Source organism: Helicoverpa zea, chromosome 31, assembly GCF_022581195.2.
Source record: "Helicoverpa zea isolate HzStark_Cry1AcR chromosome 31, ilHelZeax1.1, whole genome shotgun sequence".
NCBI classification, from domain to species: domain Eukaryota; kingdom Metazoa; phylum Arthropoda; class Insecta; order Lepidoptera; family Noctuidae; genus Helicoverpa; species Helicoverpa zea.
Window position 1 is genome coordinate 5765352 of NC_061482.1, and position 20554 is coordinate 5785905.

General features: G+C 34.7%; 2 protein-coding genes across 16 annotated transcripts in view; one reads left to right on the plus strand and one right to left on the minus strand.

Moving 5' to 3' along the window:
* The window catches only part of LOC124644804, a 29730-nt gene extending 18147 nt beyond the window's left edge, over positions 1–11583 (plus strand). The window contains exons 4-9 of the mRNA XM_047184389.1: positions 891–1011; positions 7405–7498; positions 7581–7674; positions 7747–8373; positions 9613–9794; positions 10858–11583. Coding sequence (XP_047040345.1) covers positions 891–1011; positions 7405–7498; positions 7581–7674; positions 7747–8373; positions 9613–9794; positions 10858–11031 — 1292 coding nt within the window. The 3' untranslated portion in view covers positions 11032–11583. The remainder of the gene's footprint in view (positions 1–890; positions 1012–7404; positions 7499–7580; positions 7675–7746; positions 8374–9612; positions 9795–10857) is intronic.
* Positions 1–20554, minus strand: part of LOC124644801 (coiled-coil domain-containing protein AGAP005037) — a 300925-nt gene that overhangs the window by 52376 nt on the left and 227995 nt on the right. For all 15 annotated transcript variants that reach the window (XR_006986113.1, XR_006986114.1, XM_047184375.1 and 12 more), the window contains 2 exons: positions 12161–12317; positions 11692–11760 (listed from right to left, as the gene is read on the minus strand). Coding sequence is in view for 13 of the 15 variants with exons in the window: in XM_047184375.1 (XP_047040331.1) it covers positions 11692–11760; positions 12161–12317 (226 nt within the window). In the remaining 2 variants the exon portion in view is untranslated. The remainder of the gene's footprint in view (positions 1–11691; positions 11761–12160; positions 12318–20554) is intronic.

Genomic DNA, 20554 nt, shown 5'->3' on the forward strand with positions numbered 1-20554 from the left:
TATAGTAGTTTTTCATCTACAATCCAGGTTATCTTTCATATTAATATTTCTAGCGTTCAGTACCATAGCAACAAAAACGTCTTATAAAATATTTTCAAAAGTGTAATTACGCCAGTGGTGAAATTTCTTCAGATTTGGTTAAGAAGTGCACATCAGCTATTAAAATCTATAAAACCCCATTTAACATTGAACCTTATACTTTGGACATAAAGTTGAAAGTCGATAAAAATTGACAGGTTCGAATAGTTTGATTTCTGTACCTAATCTGTCGCATCGCCCTTTTACAAGAGCTTCCTCAATTTATCATCAATTTATTTCCTCAATTAGTATATTTTCAATAAACTAGGCGACTTTGAAAGGCTTGAACGGAAAACCGGAGCCAATTAGAGTGAAGATAAATTCGACACTTTGAGGTCTTTATTTGGTATAATTGGTCTGTCTACAAGTTAAAGCTTCAGCTTTCAGCTAATTTATATCGATATTCATGGGAACTAATTAGATATCTTTGATTCGTCATTTAATTTTGTTGCCAGCCAATGTTTCAACGACAATCTTTTCCGATACCTAAGACCCAATGAAACGAAAAAGAATTCATTTGTAAAAGCTTCAACGGGTTAAGTGCTTTAATAAATATAGCCTCTTAAAAGTGAAAATAAAAAAGCAGGAAAAAAGAACCGTCGAAATATAACTGAAATCATACAGTTACAATTAAATCAAGTCTTGAAATAGTTGTAACTAATAAGAACTTAAAACTCAAATGTCATAGAAGCCTAATAGATAGGCTGACCTATATAGAATTGCGAAAAACCTTTGATGACAACTTTCAATCAGTTCCATCTAACGACATGATCTCATTGAAACTATTCAACCATCGACGATTTTTATTCCAGTTGGAGATAGCCCGAAAGAGATTTCGGCATGGATATCGAATACTGAGGAGGCCAGTTACTTCAGTATGGCCGTGCATGGACAAACCTTCTTCAGGCTGAACTACCCTCTCAAACTGAACACGTAAGTACGAACCTTACTTGAAATTGCTTATACCAGCCAATAACTCACTCGTCGATAAATATAGAGAGTTCAATCAGATGAACTAGTATCAATAACTTTGTATTCAACCATGCAATGCAAGCTTTTGCCTCGCATAACAATCACATCGACATATCCTAGAAACCCACAGAATAGCCAATAAAAGGTTTAGAAACTACTTTCTTCACGCCAAAGCGAAAGATTAGTGTCAAAATCCGTTGACACAGTAATGAAATTAAGGACACGTGTTTTCTACTCATCTGTGTGTCGTCATGACATTCACGCACACTTCAAACGCTATGCTCTGATTGGCCGCAACACTGGCGAAGTTGTTATGTGCAGCTACAGTACGATAGGCATGTGATTAGCACGTCAATGCAGTGCGTGTTGAATGATTTCAAAAATAGGTGCGGCAGTTCAACTCAAGTTGATTTATAGGTGCTATTTTTTACATTAAACTTTGTAACTCATGCTGTATTCGAACACTTTATGATTTACTGTGTAGTAAAGTTTTTTGCTTGTCGCATTTAAGTTAGAGTCCCTACAATCATGATATGAACGTGAGATATCGTCGCCACTTCGGCAAAATAAATATACTTACCATTCACAAGTATCTTTATCTTTATCAATACGCTTAAAAATGATATTCATAACGTTCCTAGAAGAAGAAAATACAAGTTTTAAAACACACTCTTACCGTTTTTACTTTATCACAATAACAGTCGAGGTGTTGATGAAATGTGTAAAATAACAGCTGGAAAAAATAAAATAAAATATCCGCAAACAACCTGCAAACAACAACGAACAAAAAATTCATACCCAAAACTGAAATACATATAAAAAATACACTTTATCTGGTGATACATTATTGATGACTACAATAGTAAACTAACAATTTATTCAGAAATCCTTACCACACAAACACACAATTTGTTTAAAATTTTGTTCAAAAAATGATTTACAAACTCTTGTTTATCAATTGATTCGTGATATTTTAACACACGCTGACGAGTTCCTGGAATTCATTAGAATTGATTTTAATTTAATTGAATTTTCACTTCTGGAATATACTCGTACCTATTGTTAAGTTACCAATTGTGGTTTTCACAGTTTACGTGATAAAATATAATCTTTTAAAACTCCTGTGTGATATTTTGTTGGACAATAATATGATTGAATTGAATTGAATTGGACCTTTCTCAAGTTGCGACAAAATGATTGCATCCCGCTGTGTCCAATCACATTAAGTACATGAAAGCTTTTAGTATGAAATATGTATTTGATTTTAACTGAAAATTTTGAAATTTTCAGCAGAAATTTAATTTTGTTAATAGGTAGTGACGTAAGTACGTAATTAGATAAAAATGTTTTTGTTTGGTTTTGAAACCGTCATTGATTTGCTCGGTTCGACAGAACCAAAACTCGGAAGGCAGGAAAGTTGAGTTTTGTTCGAAAGTTATAGAGGGCAAAGTTTCTTAAAAAGTTTTATGATATCTACTAGTTCTGATAGTTCTGTGGCTTACAAAGATTTAGGGGCAGTGTTTGTAAAACTAAATTAGATATTACATAAGAGAACGTGACCGCCTTTTGTTTAGCAATAAGCAGTTTTATTTTTGAGTACTGTGTATTTTCAATTAATTTATTCACTGGGAAGATAGTGTGAACAAGAGAATACGCACTATTTGAGTTAATAGCCGCGCCTATGTAACTATGACGGAAGTTCTAGCCAAACTACGTAACTGCTGCCAGTATTTACATGCCTGCAGCTAGCTAAATCATTTTTCATTACCTAAGGCAGATAGAACCAGTGTAATGTAGAGGAATATTCTCGAACAGTTGTACTAAGAAGATGGTCAAATCTATGACTTATTTAATACGAATATTGTTTTTTTTTAATGTACCTATGTGCAAAACATTTTTCCATCAAAAAATATTTTTTTATTGTCCAAAACAACAATAGAATCGCTAAGCCAATAATTCTACCTATAGAATTAAAACTCCATTCACGTTCACTTTTTACACTCGCGAGCATTAAATGTAGCCACTCGATAAGATACACCGCGCACCGGGATTGCCGTTTCCGCGTCAGTAACACAAACGTGTTCCAAAGTGGGTCAATTTTACTACACTTGAAGGCAGCGTAACTTACATAACATACAGTTATTACTACTAGACAATATCGAGACGGTAATGAGAATTTGTACAGTCACCACACTCAATGGCTACTGCGATTGTATTTTGTAATGAATTACATCAGAAAGGCGTGCTCTTAGCGGAACTATAAGCGGAAAAATATAATATAATTAGAGCAAGGGTCCATTCATATATGATCCACTGTGTGGCAATTTAATCAACATTGCAATAATTAATTAGCTGTCAGTAATGCCATTCCTAAGCCTGTCATTGTTTGGTAGGTACTTATGTATATGAAATGGGTTGGAATTTGGAATCTCGCTTACCGGAGATTTGACCCTAAGGTCAGAAGTTGAGGCCGCGCGTGCTACAATGTTTTAGGCTATTATTCAATACGTTATAATTAACGATTTCTCATATACATGTTTATTTCTAATGACATCACCACTATTTTCGTAAACGAGGTTTAGATACATCAAATTAACCGCAATAACAAGAACCTTCTAAATGGTTTGAAGTGTAACCGTTATTTGTAACCTTAAGTCAGTGAGCCAACAAAATAATTATTTAAATGTTTGTCTGTTCAGTGAGCACTCATTTTCGATTCCCTAGGGATATGTTGATATATAGAACGCGGATGTGTTGTTGAACAAGATTTTGAACTAAACAATGTTTCATTAACTTTAGTCTTACTAAAAGGTTCCCTCACATTGCAGTCTTAACAGTCGGCCAACGGTTGGTCCAGCAGTTAGAAAAACGTGAATTCAATCAAAGTTTTTACTTGGTCTGATACACGAACGTTGTATGTGTGGACTAACATTCATTTTCATACTGATTTATGAGCCCGAACAAACTGTAATCTCCTAAAAGATGGTCCTATAGTGTTGACGCTGTAAAATTACTAAGAACAATAGAAATTGAGAAATAATAGTAGGTGGCATCAAATCATTCTGACCTCCGTGGATGTATTAACTATATGATGCAAACCTCGTGGCTAAGTATTGTCCAAGAGTGCTGACCTAAATTGTTTATCTGGATTCTGTGAAAAGACCTGTAGTTGGAGATGTTAACTAGAATAAAATAATTTGATATGACTTTGATATATGTATTGATATGTACGAATGTAGATTTGTATGTGTTAAGAGTGCATGAGCGTCGATGTTTTTCCCTTTGGCATAACCTTTGGCGTCATAACAGTCGCTTTTTGAAACGGCAAAGGTAATATTATGACTTCTAAGAACAATTAAAACGCCTCATTTTATAAAAAAGGGGAAATGTTCACTAACTTTAATTAAGTTGATAGCTTGCAGTTCAGGCGTAATGTACCTACTGACCTATATTCATAAAATCTATAAAATACAAAAGGTATTGAAGTTGAGGCCGAATATGAGGATTTTTTCGAAAGTACTGATTTTTAAAATGCATGTAACCCATGCATTTTTACCAGTGCATTGTAAAAAAATATTACGTAAAAAAACTGTGACATCTTTGACCATTTAAGTTGTTTTCTTTTTTTTTTGCAAAATGTATATTTGCGGTCACGCTCTGGTTCTCTATGTGGTCAATAAGTATACATGTCAGATGCAATACATTTCCAAATTAAGTATTTATCAATCTATTTACCTTTTAGGTGTCATGTTTCTTAGCCAACTTTTTTTTATGGTCCTTTATCAAAGACTTTCTATTCGTTTATGTGGTTTATTGATTATTGCATTTACTATCGAAATTCAAATCAAATGTTGCAACTATAGGTACCTTTTGACATTTCATTTTTGTTGGGTAAAGTTATGCGCTGTTTCCGAATCCCCGTATAGTTTCTTCACTACAAGAATAAATATGATAAATCTCCATAATGGTCGATGAATCTTGATATGCCACACGTAAAATATTTTATCTCGACTTTGACCGTGTTTTCGATTCCCATGACAATATGTATAAAGGTTTATGCAATTGTGTTTATTTTTCAAAAGCAGCACGAAAAAAGAGATTACTGACTGTACCTTTTCAAAGCTGCGAAGTTTTTATCGACAAAGATGATAATTATTTGAAAAGACATCACTATCTCTATGAGGATTCTTCACAAGAATCATTTAGACATTTGTCTTTTTTTGCGAAACTATCTTTGCGTTACACGTGTCTTCACGTGGGGTAATTTTCTATGAAAGACGAGACTAATAGTTACTGATAGAAATAAAAATATGATGCTCGAATAACAATCTCACTTTTCTAAGAACAGATAATAGATATCAACAAAATTATAATGATATGTATAACATCTATATTTTTAAGAAATCGTGTGGAATACCGACAAGGGAAATAAACTTTCCTTGTATGATAACTGTCGAACAAACCAGGATGTTCCTTCACAGAGGAATGTAACCGGATTTCTTGGTATTCATTAAATTGACATCCACGTGTTATATAAAGTACATAATCAACAATGGAGTCCACGCACGACAATTTCTTTTTTTTTTTTGTAAAAGTTACGGTAACGCCGATGCGCACGCAATATGTGTAAGAACACTTTCTAGTAGTCATTGAACTCAGTGATCGGTATTTTTAGCAAGCGGCATTGAATATTGATTAGTTATTCCGAATTGTTTATCTGCATCATCATCAGCAGTCATTTTTATCGTCCCACTGGTGGACCGGTCTCCGGACTCTCACACGGACAAGGATTCAGTGTTACTTAAAGCAAGACTTTATAGTCCAGGATTCCTCAAAAATTTTTGTTTCACCTTTAATCAGTCATTGGGACCCAGAATATAGTTAGAATGTTCTTATACAAACATACATTTGCATTGGTACTTGACTGACCTAGAATCGGACCACTAGGTTACGATGACTGTAAACAAAGAGTATGTAAATCACGTTATTTTAGTAAGTAAAGGTATCTGAAAATTAATTAAATGAAAGCATTTATTGTAGAGTGTTACCACAATATTAACACAAATCGAGCACTTTACTTTGTGGTGATGTTTAAAGTGCATACACTTATTGAAAGGTCAACCTATTTAATAAATTGATTACTGAACGCTAAATAACGTAATTTGTCATCATAATTAAATTAGGCCTGAGCAATACTGTGTCATGTTAGCCTCGTGATGTCCCACATATTCACATATAAACCCAAGTTAGTATAGTAAACTATTTTGTTTTAGCGTAAGATGGATCCAAAATGATCTAACGAATATGATAATCAAAATTAACCAATCAAGAGGATACTTTGCGTGAATATAAAGTATTACCACTTATCTTCGTAATCTTGAACAAACGCATCTGTTATTTAATTACAAAACATTTACGAAACTTATTTAGCCGTATCCTGTTGGAATAATAATCCAAGAAATAAACTTATATAGTTCGAATACGAATCAATTATTTCGTGTTTTTTTACTAAAATTAACATACTTTAATTTTATTTTAAGTTGAACCCATTAATATTTTTGAACTTCGAACTACATTAATAAATATAAGTATCTGCGAAGCTATAATTTTTACATCTGTATTTAAATTGTAAACTGTCTGTAAATAAAATTACAGAATAGGAAACTGCTTTCGAATCGAATCTTGTATATAAATAAGATTTTTCCTTAACATTTACCTATTCGAGTGCCTTTCCTGATAGAAAAAAACTTGAGCAAAGCTCGGTCGCCGGTAATTGTATTTGAAGAGTCGAGGTGGAAGGCTGGCTGACTCGTTTAAAGAAATAGCTAGGCCTAGCAGTTTCCTGTCAAATAGTAATATAAGCAGACGTATAATATCGAATGAAAACTTAGACTAGACTTAAAATCCAGAATGACTAGTTTGATTTGTTACACGAAAATCGAAGTTTCAATAAGGATCTATTTTCGGGTAATATCAAATACTACGAGTATCTATTTCAAACTAAAAAACTGTAGAGGATACTAATTGTACACAATTATGATGGACGACTTAAACAAGTAGGTAATTACAACATTAAGTTAGGTAAGCTGAACTAATAGTAATAATTTTTAACAGTAATTAACATGTACGTGTAAGTACGCAGACTGGATTTACAGGCAGGTTGGATCACTTTTTGCGTAACTATTCTATACATTGTATACCCTTTCACAATAAGTAGACACTCTATAGGAAAAACCTGAACTCATATATCAAAGGCAAGACAATCTGCACAAAGTCGAGGTAAAAAGAATAAAGGTCGATACGATCAATTTCCATTGTCCTTGAGATTTAAAACAATATTCTATTTTTTTACAGATGGTATCACTCCTGCCAGTCATGGAATGGAAAAACTGGAGAGTGGCAGATTTGGGTGAACGCCGAACGTGTTGGTAGAGGATTTAACAACAGAGTAAGTATAATAGAATCCCATAGTACAAAATACCACTTTCGGTTCCTGTATATTAACCAATCATAAATGTTCATCATTTCAGCTTGTCGGTCACGTCATAAAAGGAGGCGGTTTAGCAATCTCTGGTCAGGACCAATCACTGCTCTACAAAAAAGACAAGATTGAACCAGTTGCAAGTAAGTGTTGCATCACCAAATGTCGAATTTCACAAATATAATTTGTAATACAATAACGTGACCGGTTTGCAGGGCAATCAGGCTTGTTGGGTGAGATCACAATGCTGCAATTGTACCACGTGGCCCTGACTGCGGGTAAAGCTCACAAAGACCACAAGCACCACCACGTTCACCACTTCAAACATGATGGAACTCCAGTGGAGTCTTCCACTGAGCCAGCAACGGAACCCCCAGCACCGCAGGCTACTCCTCTTGGAAATGGAAACTTCTTGATTGGAGGCCAGCTCCAAAGAGCACCGTCCCTAAACTTGGCCGGAGCTCAGCAAATGGTGCCCATTCAGCTACCCAATGGCCTCCAACTTCAACAAGAATATGTCAATGGACAACTCGCAAACAGGCTCGTGTCTGAACAACTCTTGAACAGCGTACAGCCTTCTGATCAAATCGGCGGAGGACATCCAGGACAACAAATATCTTTAGTTCCTATTTCGTCATCGCTAGGACAAAATCAAGGTTACTCTAGATCACCCTTGGGACCATCAAAGGGCACTACTGTTGTATTATCTGGATCTCTGTTGAACCCAGCTAATGTTAAATATATTGATGATTCCGTGTCCCATAATTTGTTCAAGAGGAATTCCAAACGCGACAAGAGAGATAACCCTGAGAAAGAGTTGAAGGAAGAACTTAAAGCTGCAGGTAAGTAAACATTTTATTTGACATAGCACATACGCCATACCTTATCTCTCATGTGTAACATTTAAGCTTATACTGATGAGTCATGCAAGCTCGAGGAAACACACTTTGCTAAGTTACGTTTGAGTTCTCGTAAGGCAATTTTACACTCTAAAGAGACTTGGAACTCGCTCCACGCCTTTCAGATTATAATAAAAATATGAATGTGTAATAAAATGTACTAAAAAACTTGCAGGTGTGACGTTTAAACTGCTTTAAAAGATTTTAGATTTAGTCGAAAAGTGGGAAAACCGGTGAAGCCAGTCTTGGTTCGCAGTAAAAAATATACCAATAGGAATACTAAATAATTTCAGTTGATCGACTCCATAAATTCTATTGCAAATTCAGCTTTACTAAGGTTTTAATTCTGTATGCCAAGCCAAGCCAAGCCAAGCTACACTGATAATTAAGAGTAGCCTTTCATGTACACAATACAGGTTTAAAAATACACCGTGTCTGTCTGATAGAAGGCGAGCATCAGTTATCTACAAATATAGGTACCCTTAACAAACATGATGCTATGTAGTTGATGTCAACAAGAGTAAATCAATACTTGTCTGTCTACAGATTAACACAATGGCCGACTATTGGTAGTTATTACATGAGATATGAAACGTGTTTTTCTAGGAAAATACTAATAAGCTACTGAGATTAAAACTTCTGCACTTAGTTTAATGCATCATACTAATAGTTTTTCATAGTAAAAAGCTTATGTAAATTCACTGGTCTGTTTAGTTAGCTCATCAGTTTCAGTTTTTAGTCTGGTTAGTGTAATTAGCTTTTCTATGTAAGTAGTTACGTGAGTTTGCGTTGGTAACCACAGGAAGCTCGTGTTGACATAGTAATCAAAGCAACGTGTTATTAAAGTGTACCGTGACTATCTGAGACAAATCTTACTTAGGACTAGCACATACTGTCACGCACTACTCTCCGTTTCGCGGAGCACTTATCGATGTATGTTCTACTGCATTTATCGACATATCAGTGTGTTACAACGGTTCCACACTAGAGGATCTTTGTCGCACGTATCAAAGCCGGTTTCCGCGCAACACATACTGAGCGGAAAAAATCCGTCGCGTGATTCCGGGCGGCATCTTTCTTTACTTTGTCAGTACTTTGTGTGTAACTTTGTATGCGCACCAATGAGGCCAACTTATTCCAATAAAATTTTTGGAAGATAAAACATTTCAACATATTTTTCAGGAAAGAAAGACAAGCGCGGATTGGTGGCGTTGTCCGACGGTTCAATAGTCGACGAGGCTTTATTAAGTCCTGACCTCCTCGAAGACAATAAAGAGGACGAGGCCTTGTTCCAGCAGTCATTGCTGAATGGACTCGCTGGTTTTGTTGGGAACCTACCCGTACAGAACTTGCAGAAAGAAACCGTAAGTATAATAGATAGATCTCAGAACCGGCTTATCTGGAGTTATAAGTTCTTTAATTGCTTTCAATAGTGATTTCTTTCGCGGTTCGCGATCGGAGATTTTACTATTTTCGTAAACTGTCTTTCGTGTAGCTGTTACTAATTATTTAGGATGTTAATATTTGCCGTTAATCGCTTGATGAGTATTTTTACTTTAAATCGACATACTAATACAAGCAATACCCAATACCTTAACTTATGCATGTTCTATTCACTTCGTTGCATACGCTGATGTGACTAGAAGATATTTTCATAGTTCAAAGGAAATAACGTAGAGGACACTAGACTCTGACATACAAGGTTATATCAAAGGCTTGTAGAATTTTTCCAATAACTAGAATTTTCTACATGTTTACCTTATTAATACATGAGTGATGTTGTCAGTTCTTGAGTATAAACCGATACTATATGGCATTGATTCTGTTTTGTTTATTGGTTTATATAGATACATAGGCACTCGTCTTACGTAAGTAACTATAGAACAGGCTGATTTTGCTCGTATGTACCAACTTCTAATCTATTGTTGCATTAGGATATTCAATCGTATGAAATAGAATCAATTGATATGAAAGCTTCTTTTATAAAAATATAGATATACGTACATACGTGATTATTGTTCGAGTTAATATTAGGTTTCATGTTACCCAATCGTTTGTTTAGCTTCGTATGTCAAAACAAAAACAAAACTAATTATAATTGGGACCGAGGTTTGTTTTCAGTTTGGGAAAGATTTATTAGTTACCATGCCATCAGTTTTGCAGAATATATTATAAGTAAGATTCAACATAATTGTAATATTACTTTTAATTCAAATATGATACGTAAATTACTTTCTCAAAAAAAAAACGCAACCGCAATAGAAAGCGGCGAGCAAAGAGTTTGTAAATAGTGATTAACATAATATTTCTTTTTATACCTCTTCAGAAGTTACTCAAATAGACTTCAATTAATATAAAATATCGAATTTCTTCCAGGACTAAGGTAATTTTTATATATTCCTAATAACTTTTATAACCTACTTTCAGGTTGATGAACGAGAGCCAGCTGAAGCTGAAGTTAAAGCCGTCATGCAGGTGTGCAGTGGCTGCGCCCCTGAACCTTTCAAGAAGGCTCTGGTCATCTCATGGAGGTCCACACCTAAGAAACTGTATAGCGGCGCACATTACTACAAGGGCCTCCCAATCTGCCGAGCCTTCTAACCAACTACACTCCCATTCTCCAAAACGTACAAAACCTACTCTTCTCTCTAAGAAAGTTTTTTAAACATCATTAATCAATTATTTAAAATTTTAATTGATTCCGGTTATGGGCCTATTATTTTGTTATTCTAATCTAATGACATAAAATGCTCATATTATAACGTGTGTGTGAATTGTGTGAATAATAGGTTAACTGTATAAATGTTGTAAACGACTAAGAGGCTGCTTTATCTACGACTAAGCATTAATTTGTAAACTACTTTCTCCTTATATAAACGCCATTTATTTTAAGTGTTAATCATTACAAAATATTTAGTTATGTTTTACCAAAAGTACTACAATTTTTTAGATGTACCGTGGAGGCCAGATGATCGATATACTATTTGGGGTATGTAAATTAGTCATTGGGTGTCCGAAACACGACTCGTGTTCAATTTATTTATTGTAGTTGTATAAGAATGCATTAAATGGTTACTTGATTTTTCTTTAGTTCTAAGTTCATCAATTTTAATATCGATTTGTTACCATTTTTTTAATAAACGTATAAAGTAAGTAATGCCGTATTTATTGTCTTCTGTTAATATATCACCAGTAAAAGTTAGAAAAAACAACTGAAAAAAAACATGGATGACATGATCGGAGAGCAGTCCTTAGCCTTACCTTCGACTTATGAACATGCTGACTATGATACTCCGAGTCAATTTCTGGCTCGGAGAAATAGTTCTGTTCCTGTGAACAAAAGAGAAACTTTATTTAGAGATGTCTCTTATTGTTATAAATTCAGTGAAAACTTTAACAGAAAAGCTCTTGTCAAAGTTCTTTTTTTTTGTTTATTTATAAGAATTCAAATGAATAGTCTTAAACAGTAAAGTATTTTCTGAATATACTGAACAAATTAAGTTTATTTTTCAGTTATACGAAATCTTTGATTTTTGGGTCCATTAACAACAATTCAACATTTTTTTTTCATATGCAAGTAATGTTTTTTGTGTTTCTGCACAGACAGATGCAGATAATAATTATTATGACTTTTAAGTTTCACTGTTATACCAAAATTAAGACAAGTAGAAGTATCAGTCTCAGGAAAATTACAAAACAAAATAGAAAAACAAATGAAAACGCCACTCACTTGTTCCCACGATGAAGGGCCGGAGCACGAGGGAACAGCACCAGCTGGCATTGAGAATGACCCAACGCCAACTGCACCAGGGAAGGCCCCCCCACCGATATCAGTTGCCTCAAAGAGACGCAAAACCGACCGATCGCGGATATCGCGTAGATGAGCCCTGTATGGAAAAAATACAAATTAGTAACTGAACTACTCATTTGCTAATTGTACAGGCACCAAGGTGGCTAAATTCTCTCAAGGGAGCTATTCCTCGAAGCACCACCGTTTTGAGGAGCATCTGATGAGGCGCAGCTTTATAACTCCTTGAAGCGCCTTTTAGTAGCGCTCCTTATAGTAATTAAAAATATCAGGTGCTCCTCAAACGGTGGTGCTTCGAGGAACCCTTACTTCTTCAAGGCAAGGACTGGTAAGATTAGAGGTACACTCGTTGAGAGTGCACTGTATTTAAGAAGCATTCACCAATGCAAGTATGACCCATTTTATCTAAAAATCGTTTGAAAATGACAAAATAACATAAACAAAGACTTCCTTTACGGCGCGTGGCGAATTTGGAGAAGAAGATTCTTCATTTGAAGAGGATAATACGCATCATTGGTTGATACTCCTATGCAAAGGGAACCATACTAAACTGTCACAAGAACACAAATTAGATTCAACCAATCAGTTGGCCTCAAATCTATGTTCGAGATAAGGGCCTTCAGTAATACGGAACTAAATCTTATAAAGAAAAGTTCATTATACCATTTGTTACCGGTAGAAATAAAAGGCTCTTTATTTTATTGCTTGAATGTACCTTTACCTACTTTAAAATTTAAATAGCTCTGGAAGATATTATTACTCTGGATTCTAGAGCACTTTGATTTTATTTGAGTTGCTATGTCCTGTTTTCTCTGTGTGTAAGTGACAGATGACCTTATAAGATAAAAGGACTTGATTCTATAATATTTTAGGAATTATAGGTAGCTTCCATCTACCTTTTTACCTCAAATTTTTTACTCAGTTAAATTTTCACAAACGCTCCAATTCTAGATTGTTTGCTCATTTTCTAAAATTAGCGGTCATTTGACCTTCTTGTGGTTTCAGTCAATTATTTGTTTATTCACAAGGTAATTTTAATAATCTCTAAATCTAGAGGGTTAAACGCTAATTCAATCTGTCACTGATCGAATTATTTTGAAAAAATATTCAAATATTGAAGATACAAAATAAATCATAGGTTTAGATTTGTTGTCTATAAATAACGAAAGCATAGAAAAGTGTACTCAAATCCCAATGTAAACTCCACTTGGGCATTCAAGTTCCAGTACATTAGTCCTTATCTCATAGCGCATCATATCAATTTGTGTCTTATTGCGCTATCTCTAGAAACTACTTTAGCTCACAGCCCAGGTATTGTCAATATTAAAGGTAATTGATTTGTACCCAGGAAGTCAGCGAAATGGAAAATTTACTCATAGGTTTATTGAAGGAAATTAATATTGCATTGCAACTTTTAGTGGAGGTTGACGGGGAAAATTGTATTTAAAGGATGAAATTCAAATGTAATGAAATTGTGGTCAAATGCATGGAAAATTGTATCAGTTATCGACGATGCAGTCCAGCAGGTGATAAATTTAGACTCGTTTAAGTTCTTAAGAATAACGTATTTATATCAGCTGATGTTGCGGTTCAAATTGATTTTCAAATTGATTTAAGCAGAGCTTAACGAAGATGACAATTAAGTGCTTTTTGGCACACACTGCTACCTTATTAGGTTTTTAGTTTTTACATCGAAAAGTAACGATAGCTTTGTCTGAAGAAGTCTATAAATTACGATGAACAAATTGGATTTAGTTGAATGGTAGCCCCAGCTGTCTTGTTATTTTTTCTTGATTAGGGGACTAGTTTAGCTCCAATCGATTCACTTCTTTTGAAAGGGGTAGGTGACAAACATAAGACTAAACATGTGTCTATAATAACTTCGTACCGACTTCCTAAGACAAAGCAAGCGCCACCTAGCGGGTGGAAAATGGCATGTTCGATACAGAGAGGAACCTATATAAATGTAGGTATATACAGTTTTCAGAGTAGAACCCTAAAAATGATTTAATTTAAAAATAAGACCCCATACTACGTTCTTTTGTAAAACAAGAAAGGGGTAGAAAGTAATATGTTAAAAATCAGACCGTGAGATTATTAAGTTCATAAAGAACAGACACCCAACTGGGATATTTCTTAATGAAAAATATAACGACTGCTAAACCACTTATGGTGTTATTACAAAAAAAAGTTAAACAAACGTTTGACAGGTTTTTAAGCAAAAAATCTAATGTCTCTCTTATGTTTTTTTCTTATTCTTTATAAATTCATGTTTCATTATTTTTTGTTAAAACAAGCCTCTTAAGTAGCCACATTGTTCTGAATCAATTGGTTAATGTTATATCTAATTCAATGTTTTTTTTTAGAATTAGGTCATATATTTTGTTGCCAAAAGTTGATTTCATTAATTCATTCAATTTATTTATGTTTTTTAACATGCAGCTCAAAATCAAGCTAAGTTCATGTATCCTCACACCATTAACATCATATACTTCAACCGATAGATAAATATTCCCATCCCTTAATTCATAAGGAAAACCCGTTAAAGAGTTCCCTGAACTCACGCAATTCATGTCTGGCTGATCCAATAAATATTTACTACATTATTCAATCACTAAACCCATCATAAAACCATTTAAACCATAACTCCTCAAAACCAAGATATTTTAGTATTTTATCAAAACAATTAATTTTATTACGTTTATTTAAACTCAGCTTTTAAAAGTCTTTAAAATCGTTAATACTACATTAATCGATTCCCCATTTGCATATTGATTAAACAAAGTACGTTGTAGTAGTAGTAATTAGTCTTGTAATTCCGATTCAGGGACGGTTTCACTATCAAAAGTTTTTGTTAAATTATGATAACTTAACTAGAAGAAATTGGATGCTATTACCAAAATACTCTAATTACTTATCGAATCTCATGTTAATTATAAAATAATCTCAAATATTTACAGAGAAAAACGTCAATTTTAAAATTAAATCCATCAATTATTTTTCAAAGCCTAAAGATATTTGGTTTTGTGTATGCAAAATTTTTCTATAATGACCACAACACTGATTGAACAGGAAAAAAGTACAGATGATAAAGAGATTTGAAGACAAATACACTACTAAATAAAACAAAAAACTACACAAACGTCCTCAAAATATGGAAATTAATTGAGAGACTTTAAAACACCCTTTTGCATATATTACTCATAATGTTGTTATAATATAACAACCGAAAGGCCGCTATAAACAACAACATACAAGGGGAAAGGGTTTAAAAATAGAAGTGGCATAAAAAAAAACAACTGACTATATAAATTAGATAAAGGGGAATAAAATAGCACTTACGGACATCGATAGTCGTGTATATGCGTGAAACTTCGACTAGGTTTCATCGTGAACGCGGATATACAGTTCCTTCTACCGACAGTACGGATAGGTCAGAGTCGGGAGGGATACTGATTGCGAACTACCCGTTGTAGGGCGGCTTGCCCTGCGCGAATACTGTCCGATGTGCGCTCCCGCCAAAATGCTTGGCGTCGTCGCAACTTTGTCCTATTTCCTTTTCTTTGTTGTCCGATGTTGGAGCATAAAACTTTAGTATTTGAATTTTTTATTACAGTTCTTTTTTTTTAAGTTTAAACTTTCTTTTTAGTGCAGATTTTTTTCAATCAAAAGGTTTCAAACGAGTTATTATTTTAATAATTCGCACACGTAGATTTAAAATGGGTTTAGTAAAAAATCCGTTTTTTGAGTTACGCATAAAATCAAATATCTTAAAAATATGCTCTAGCTAACGTACAAAAAGCTTTTTTCTACACAGAACACTTCTACAACGGACAGAGCAATCAGTTTTCCCTATTTCCTAAAAAAGTTATTTTCTGAGTTAACCCTGTTTAGATCTAGCTGTCCGAATATTTTTTCAGTAATTTTTAACTTGTTTAATCAAAGCAGGCTTTTTTAAAACTGCTATTTTACATTTATAAAGTTTTTAGTTTTTTTTTTTTTTTAAGTGGGTGCAGAATTTTCATTAGGCTAGTTATAGTTATCGGCACGAATCTTGAGCTCTGACCTACATCTGCGCAGAAGTGATTTATTAGCAAAGAGCCAATGACGGCTATGACGCGATGCACTGCAGGCCAATCACCGCTTTAGCCCGCCCCCGCGCCTCACTTCATACCACAAAAGGGACCCAATAAATTACTTCTGCGCAGGTGAAGGTCAGAGCTCAAGATTCGTGCCGATAACTATATTTATTTATTGATACGCCTAGGTAATAATACTAAGTAGGTACTCTGTCATCAAATATGAGGTAATTTTATTTAAGACGATCGACGGATCGGTATCAACATTACTTTTTGTTATCTTGACAAGTATTTGGGACATAAATATCTGTTATCTCATTGTTCACAAGAAAAAACTGGAAGAGTTGAAAGTTACTTATATCAGACTAGGTTTTCACTCACGTCCCGAGGGTGGGTACTTTTTCGCATAGTTTCAGGAGTCAAGTGCGTGTGGGGCTCGCGCGTGAAATGTTCTGTTACCTTATTCACAACCGGACAAGTGCGAGTAGGTAGGTAATACAGAGGATGGAAACTTAGCGGAGATGCCATAAGTAAGGTAGGTAATGCGCCTTCTTGTAGGTCAAAGTGATGTACGTTATGCTCTATCAGTTACTAGAACTAACGAGGCGTTCGGGTCCCTTGTCAAATGAAAACCAAGCTGTCAAATATTGGTCTTGATTGATTGGTAATTTTATTTTGGAAATAATGGGCGGGTTCCATAGAAGGCGCATCGCAGGAACTTGCGTTGCGAATTTCTGCGTTACTTACTTTTTTATACGGCAAACCGTTTGGTAGGGCAATCATACCTTCAAGAGTATTGGACGTGTTTTTAGGAAGCGTAGGATAGATCGCAAAAAGATTATTGCAGTGCTGTTATTGCTAAATAGATATAAAAGAAAAAGAAGATTCTGAGATCATTCATTTTTTACGATTATTAACTCTAATGGGAACGGGTGAAAAAATTCCCATATTTGGTTATGGGTTGACAACTGAGGAAGAAAAATGTTTTAGTTATATTTGACTGAGTAGGTGTATTTTCATTTGAAGAGGTTTTGAGTTTGTTAATAATGAAAGTCTTTTAGAAGGGGCATCATCAAGTATGACGATGCGCCGAAATGCGATCGGAAGTTCTTGCGGTGCATTTGTGCGAGTTCTAAGATATTTGAGATGCAATACCAGTTCGCAGTTCTGTGTAATACCTACTGTGGCGCTATTTTCTTAGAAGATGCATGATGATTTGCATTATGACATGTAGGTACGCTAGTGATTTGTTTACCATGAAGTAGGTTAATTATAAATGGCCACGTAATTAATCGATTACCAAAAAAGTACTTATTTAACATGAAAAAAACGAACTACCTGCTGGAATGTATAAATGCTCAATAAATTGTGTTTTTCATTCCATCCTATAAAGATTTATTCAAGTCAATTTCAGACCAAATATTTTCACTAAATAAATACGTAACCAATATTGTATTTCATGGCTTTCAATTTACTCAGTTTTGCAGAGGCAAAAATTAAAAAAAATATGATATCGCGTTAATTAAGCGTTATTAGCCGGGAAAATGGATGAAACAGATATATTCAAATTGTGCGCGATTTAACATACAACTCTTTATTTCGGCCGAGCTATGAGCTCGAATCGAAAACGTTAAATTGTAAATTCATACTAGACCTTGGGGTGAAAAATTTTATTTTCAGTATTAAAGTTACTGTTTAAAGTAACACGATTTTGGTGAGCAAAGACATAGGTTTAATCACTGTTTTTTTAATGTTCGAAATCACTATTTAATATAGTTGCTGCACTGCAAATTTCACTTTTTTTATTGTTATTTTCTTAGCTACTGGCTAGGAGCTGATCGACGTCACTACAAGAAATGGAGCGTCATATCTTATAATGTCGTACAATTTTGAGGTAATATAACGAAACGTACATGAAAATAACAATAGAAAACAGGTAGTAAATTGGAATAAAAGACCAAAATAAGTCAGTCAGATTCTTATCAGAATTTTCGAAAACAATTTCTGTAGAAATTTGTGACTTTATTGAACTATGCTACAGATCATAAAGGCTTCGGCGCAGTGTTTTTTTTGCCTTGGCATTTTGGCAAAGGCTCACTGACAGAGTAGGAACAAAGCCATCTATCGAGTTCTTGGAAATCATTTTTTTTTTAATTCTCAAAAAGAATACTTCCTATCCTTCACTTTGCTGCCATAGAAGGAAAGTTCAAAGCTCATCAAGAGCTTTCATATGAAATAGGAATCGTCTCTGTTGAACAAATTGACGCATGTTATTCTAGTAGGTCAACAGCTACTTCTTATCATACAGATTTCGATTACCTTAACAGAAAAGAAATATGTATTTTTTGGTGAATGAACCCCTTTTTTCTTTGTAAAGTTTGTTTGTTTGGACCCTGAAGGCTCTACTGAACCGGAAAAGGGAAGTACCGACTTAGATTCCACAGGACGTTCTTATTTTGCAAAGTCTTGGTATGTAAGAAAAATAACTTCTTTGTCAACGTATGAGGCTTATTTCAAAGAAGTAATTAAATGAGTCATCTCAAGGAGACATAAACAAACTTGTTTTTCTAAAGAAAGCATCTCTTATAATAAGGTAGGTTGTGTAATTGTGAAAAGACTATACCAAATGTTGACCAGATGTTCAAAACATTAACCTACCTATGAGTAGGTACGTCATGAGAAAATTGCAAACTCTTTAAAAATTATACTTTCTATATGATAATTTCTACCACAATATATTTGAGCTTCTACCTACTTATGTCATAAATGTATAGACAACTACTGATTAATGAGGGCCATAGTTGCATAGTTCCTGAATTATATTAACAGTATAACCATGAATACTACAAAGTACTCATAATCAAACGTCAGGATAATCAAAATGTTGGAACGCGTAAGGCGTAAGGCCTCAGATTCGGAACCGCGGAGCGTGCAGCGGAGCGTTCTTTAGGCAGTATTTAAACCTGACTGTCTATGACGAGCACTATGATGAGCAAATGTATTCACTTTTTCGTTCATAGCTAACCGACGATACGTTATTACCCTTTGCATAGAATATAATATAATGTTTACTTATTCAAGTAGCATGACTCATAATGTCAGTAAAAAACTGAATTTTATGTTAGTAGAGAAAAAAAAAACAAAACAAAAATATACACCAAATATTTATGTGCCATCCCGTGAGAAATAGCACAGCAGCGATTTATATACATAAACACAATCAAGCCTATCAGCTATCATGTTTAGGACACTGTTGGAGCTGACCCGGACCCTACTCACCAGGGATGCACACTGCTTTTGCATTGTTGCCTAGATGCAATTGACATGTATAACCGCTGACATTCGGCAGCTGACAGACTGTTTGGTTTGAACACAGCCTTAGAGCGGGCACGCTCGACTACTGAACGTATGGATATCCCTCTAATTGTATTCGTAGCAGCGTGCATTGGTGTTTTGACGAGCGTTTACAGCCAAGAAGAATGCATTCAAATCACTGGAGTCTAAACAGGGACATTAAACCGTTGTCAAAAAAAAAAACAATTAAATGTCATTCATAACCTGTGGCAAAACTTCTCTGAAAGAAATGTAGTAGGTAGATATACAGGGTGTGTCGTTCACAATCACATTAAATCCTATCGCATATACTTTATGATATTCCATGGCGAATTATAAAAAAGATAACTTAATCATTAACAGCCTTACTTATAAACGTAACTTAAATATAAGTAATACTTAAGGGCTATTTAAGAAAATTCTTACTTATAAACATTGATTAAGCATATCTTAACTAACATTTAATCACTACTTAAGACTTTAAGTAGTGATTAGTTAAAATGTTGCTTAGAAGGTGATTACAGATTTTATAAGTAAGGGGGTAAGTGGTTTAATAACCGCAGGAGTCATTTTTCTTTTTTATAATTTACAACATCATGTGTCTTCTTCTTTGTCGTTATCACTCTTGACAGAGTGGTCGTGGTCATCGCTTGAGGTGTTGGTGGCAAGCTTAACAACCCGCCGCCACTCCTCTCTGATGGCCGCCTTCCTCGTGCATTCGTAAAGTGACGATGAGCCATTTACTGCCGCTTTTATCTGGTCAGTCCACCTCATAGGCGATCTTCCTCGTGGCCTGGTACCCTCAACCCTGCCCTGAACCACAAGTCGCTCAATAGCCACCTCCCCTCGGCGGCATACGTGACCAAAATAGCTGAGGATACGAGACTGTACCAAAGACGATAGA